Source organism: Heterodontus francisci, chromosome 31 (assembly GCF_036365525.1).
Source record: "Heterodontus francisci isolate sHetFra1 chromosome 31, sHetFra1.hap1, whole genome shotgun sequence".
Lineage (NCBI taxonomy): Eukaryota > Metazoa > Chordata > Chondrichthyes > Heterodontiformes > Heterodontidae > Heterodontus > Heterodontus francisci.
Genome location: NC_090401.1, coordinates 5,016,046 through 5,021,174, shown reverse-complemented (window position 1 = coordinate 5,021,174; position 5,129 = coordinate 5,016,046). Strand labels below are relative to the sequence as shown.

At 40.9% G+C, this 5,129-nt stretch overlaps 1 protein-coding gene across 1 annotated transcript; it reads right to left on the bottom strand.

The window, feature by feature from the left end:
* Positions 1 to 224: 224 nt before the first annotated feature.
* On the bottom strand, positions 225 to 4,420 carry LOC137346932 (probable G-protein coupled receptor 139). Its single transcript, XM_068010887.1, has 3 exons — positions 4,297 to 4,420; positions 3,951 to 4,067; positions 225 to 1,135 (listed from the first exon to the last, which is right to left on the bottom strand). The coding sequence occupies exons 1-3, from the start codon at positions 4,418 to 4,420 to the stop codon at positions 225 to 227; spliced, it is 1,152 nt and encodes a 383-aa protein (XP_067866988.1).
* Between the last annotated feature and the right edge of the window lie 709 nt (positions 4,421 to 5,129).

The window sequence follows — 5,129 nt, the reverse complement described above, 5'->3', positions numbered from 1 at the left end:
ACTGATATTGAAAAATGATTCAGTAAATCTGAACCCAGTGGAAGTCAGAGAGTGAGAGAATGACAAACAATGGATTATTTCAGAATCACTTCTTTATTTTGAACATATTTTCTGTATCCAATGTTGTCAACTACTGTTCCTGGGAAGCACTCAGTAACAATGAATCAAAGAGAAAATGATGGGGTCAGAGATGGAATACAATTTGATTTCTGGATATTGTGTCGTCATTGTCCTCGTTTAACCAATTTAAGTATTAATTTTGGTGCATATGTCAATGCATTCTTCAGCTCCTCTTTGAACTTAGTCACTGTCACAGCATAAATGCATGTGTTTGTGCAGCAGCTCAAAAGCAGGAGCATGTAACTGGTTTGATCTGCAATTAACATCGGATCACTGAAATCTGTTGAATAATAATTGTTTGTAATTTGAGTTAATAAGAAAACGATCACATATAACATCCATAGCATTATGAAGTTTCCAGATATAGCAAAGAGTAAAATGATGGATTTCCTTCGCTTCTTCATCTCCGGATCATTTTGATTTACTTTATTCTTGGTTGCCCTCAAACTTTTGCGGACTCTACTTACTGCCAAAATGTGTACTACGGTCACAATATTGAGCAGCAATATCAGAACTATTGGGAGCAGTGGGTTGAGGCAGCGGTGAATCCAGCTAAATGCGACCCATGCAGGTACAGTATAGTAATCTACTTTTGTGTTGCAGTCCCAAGGTACGTTGTTAATTGTAACGTAGGGCTCTATGGCAAAGTACCAGGGGATGTTTTTCAAACAGAACAACAGACAGATTGTTCCAATAACCGCAGAGGCAGTGTTCTCAGTGAAGTATTTCGTCCTCAGTTTCTGGCAACAAATGGTTACAAAGCGGTCAAAAGTGAAAGCGACTGTCACCCAGACGGAAATATCTGCGGCAGCATGTCTTAATGCATTTTGGAAAGCGCACACAGGGGTGATGAACAGGAAGCTAGTTGGTAAATAATAATCATTAATCCGATAAAGTACGACATCAGTGACAATGACCAGTAGATCCGCTGCTGCCATGACCATCAAGTAGCGAGTTACACATTTGGAGAGACCACATTTTCCCCGAAACAGGATAATAATTGTCAACAGATTAGCTGCAAAAGAGAAATCAATAGTAACAGGGAGCCACTAAGCAGTTAACAGCAAATTTATCAGCTTCATATTATTTATTGTTTAATATGCAACTTTACCGCATAGTCCATAACAAAGGAACATAACTATTTACCTTTGCTACCTCTGTTTTCTGTACAGCAATTTTAAACCAACGTTGCAGCGAAACGTATAGAAAACTGTAGATTATATAGTTTAAAAAACTGTCCTCAGTAAAGTCTAAGAACTGAATCCCGTTTGCTCGTCAGCTTCCTGGTGCCAGGGTAAGAGATGTCATGAAATGTGTGCAAAACATTCTGCGGGAGGAAGGGAAGGAACTCTAAGGGTTTTCTTTGTGTCAGAACCAACGACATAGTGAGGAAGAATGTAGAGGTCCTGTTGTCAGAGTTTACAGAGCTAGGGAGGAAGCAAAAGGCAGGAGTACAATGACAGTAATCTCCGGATAACTCCCAGCGCCAGGCTCGATATGGAGTAGAGATAAGAGAATATGGCAATGAATACGTGGCTGAAGACATGATGCAGCAGGAAGGGTTTCAGATTCCTACTGCATTGGGACCAGCTGTGAGACAAGAAGGATGTTTTCAAGATGGACCTGTTGCGCCTGAAGAGAACTGGGACTAATATCGCCCCAGAAAGGTTGATTGGTGCAGTGGACGAGAGTTGAAACCATTTCAGCACGGGTTTAGGCCCCAAAGTATAGCATTTAAAAGATGTATACACAGGGCTGGGTGAGACAGTATTTGAAATAATATTAAATTAGGTGGAAATCACAGGAAATGCAAATTGGTGTAGGCTAGGTTTGCAGTTGTTTTCCTAAATTCAGTTAATGTGGTTAATTAACTTGTTCAGCTGCAGGCACAAATATACATGTCGGCAAATGATATGTGTTGATGTCTGAACATGGCTCCGAAAAGAGGAGAATAGGATGCTTAACATCCTTTGTACAAGCTATTTAGAAAATATAGAAAGGGGTGGAAAAATGAGGAGGAAATGCAGATTCGTTTTGTTTAATGAAATATTACTCTGCCAGCAAGAGAAAATGTCATTGAGAGCTCACAGACGGAATCTGTTTTGTTCCAGTTTAGAAACAGTAAAAGAAGTATTAACCAACGTTATGTATTTCAAAGGCGATTAAATAAAGGGAACGAGATAGAGGAGCAACATTAAAAAAGAAATAATACTGAGTGCTGCAAGAACTATATGGTTCCAGGGAAGGGAGATGACACTTACTTGGGTGGACTGGAAAAGCTAGGGGTGGTCTTAGAGCAAAGAATGCTAAGGGAATATTTAATAGTGATATTTAAAGTCATGAAGAGTTCAGAGTATATAAAGAAAGACTGTTTCCAACTGCTGAAGTGTTGATAACTTGATGCGTAGATTTAAAATTATTGGCAAAATATCGAGATGCAAAATGATTATATTTGCTGGTGGGATATGGGGGAAAGAGAGTGACTGGAATAACTGAAACGCTTCTTGAAAGAGCCGACGCGATGGATCAAATATCCTCCTTCAGTCCTGTAGCATTCTATGCATCCGAGATTATTACAAGAAACTTAACCATAACTGTTCACACTCCGTCTCCAAAACATCAGATTACCAATAAGAAATAAATGCCCGATTATAATCTGGGAGAATCCAATCTGTGGGGAAAAGTGAGAATTGGATATTTGCAAGGACAATGTCTCATATTGTAGGTTCTCAGCTTGATGTGGGTTAGGAGCATCATGGTTTAATTTGGATGGAGTGGCAGATACTGAGATAGATAGACATATCGACAGAAATGTAGCTAGAGAGAGCAATAGGGACAGCTGGAGAGACTCGGTTAGCGAAAGAGTGAGAGACTTAGACTGACTGTGGAAAGAGCTTTAACAGTTACACAGCCTGAAAAAACATCACACCATTCACAGAGGGGAGAAACCGTACACGTGTTTGGTGTTTGAACGAGGCTTCAACTGATCATCGAACCCGGAGAGACACAAGGAGACCTGCACCACGACGTAACTGTGGCAAGGGATTGACAGGTAGATGAACAGATCAATAGATAAATGATACATGGATGGTTAGGCTGATAGATATATACATAGAAGGTGTTATAGCTAGAGGGTTAGAACCATAGATTGACAGGCAACTAATTAGAAAGAAAGAATGATAGATGATAGATGCGTCAAAAGATAGACAGATGGATGGTAAATAGATGGTTCGATAGGCAGAAAGAGGGATTGATGGATTGATCGGCAGACAGATAGATAGAGGGATATATGGCAAATGGATAGATAGATAGATACATACATACATAGATGGTTAGATAGATGGTTAGATAGATGGATAGATAGATAGACAGATAGATGGATAGATAGATGGATACATGGATGGATAGATAGATGGAAAGATGGATAGGTAGATAGATAGATAGTTGCTATATTGGTAGATACGTAAGTAGTGAGATAGAGGTAGGTAGATTGCAAGCAAGAAAGAAAGCAAATACGAAAGAAATAAAGAGAGAGATAGATAGAGCAATAGCTTGAGAGATAGATAATAAATAATGATACAGATGGATCAATGACAGATAGACACTGAAATATATAGACCGATAAAAGATACCTGGATAGATAGATTCGATAGAGAGCTTCCTAGATACTTATATAACCACAAGAACGTATATTTGTAACGCCCCTTTAATGTAATAAAAACGTTCAAAGTCGCTTTAGAGAAGCATTATCAAAGAAAGCATGGCACCGAGCCACAACAGGCCATAATAGGTCAGATGACAAATAGCGCGATCAATGTGTTGGGTTTTACGTAGTGTCTTAAAGGATGAAAGCGAGGTGTAGAAGCAGAGGGTTGTATTGAAGGTATTCCAGAACTCGGAGCGTGGGCAAAAGTAGGTGTGACCATCAATGGTGCAGCAATTCAAATCTGGGAGGCACAAGAGGCCAACATTTTAGTAGCACAGATATCTTGGAGGGTTGTGAGGGTATAGGCGATTACAGCAATCGGCAGGGGCCAGGTCATGGACAGATTTGAAAACAAATATATGAGTTTGAAAATCAAGACGCTGCTTGACCAGGAGACAATGCATTAGTGAAATGGGACTTCGGGTCACTTAAGGCGCGGGAAGCAGAGTTTTGAATTACCACGACTTTACAGAGTGCATAATGTAGGAGACCAGCCAGGATTGCGTTCGAATACTCAAGTCTAGACGGCACGAAGGCAGGAATGAGGATTTCAGCATCAGATGAGCTGATACAGGCGTAATATTGGACAGTCATAACGAGGTGTATAATAGGTGCTTTCGAGATGGCACAAATACAAGGTTGGAAACGCATTTCAGTGCCAAAAGTAACACCAGGGTTGCACATAGACTGGCTTAAACACAGATTGCTGCCAAGGATAAGAATGGAATCGATAGCTACGGAAAGGTGTTGGACTGGGGACTGACATCAGTGGCTTCAGTCTTCCCAGTATCTCATTGGGGAACATTATTCCTCATCTAGATATTGGATGATCAGCCTTATAATTCAGCATCAGTGGAGGAGTTGAGAGAAGTGGTGGTGAAGTAGAGGTGAGTGTGATAAGCATACATTTAAAAAATAATTCCGTGCTTTCGAATGATAGGTCAGCATTTCGATGAGAAATAGGAAAGGCCAAGGGTAGTTTTTTTGCGGGGTTCAGTTGGGAGTGAGATAGCGGGGGAGGGAGCGGCGGGGAGTGGGTGGTGGGGGTGACCATAGATAACCGTGCGGCGCAGAAAGAGATGCAATTGCAAGTGACTCTTTGGCTATGATTATATAGATAAAAAGGGAACCAGAGGAGAGAAGACCCAGCCAGCTAGACGGCAGTGGAGAGGCGTTGGTGGAGGATGGAATGGTCAACTGCGTCAAAGGCTGCAGACAAGTTGGGAAGGACCTGGAGGGAAAGTCTACCTTCGTCACGGTCACATAGGCTGTCCTTTGTGACTTTTGAAAAGTGCCACTTAAA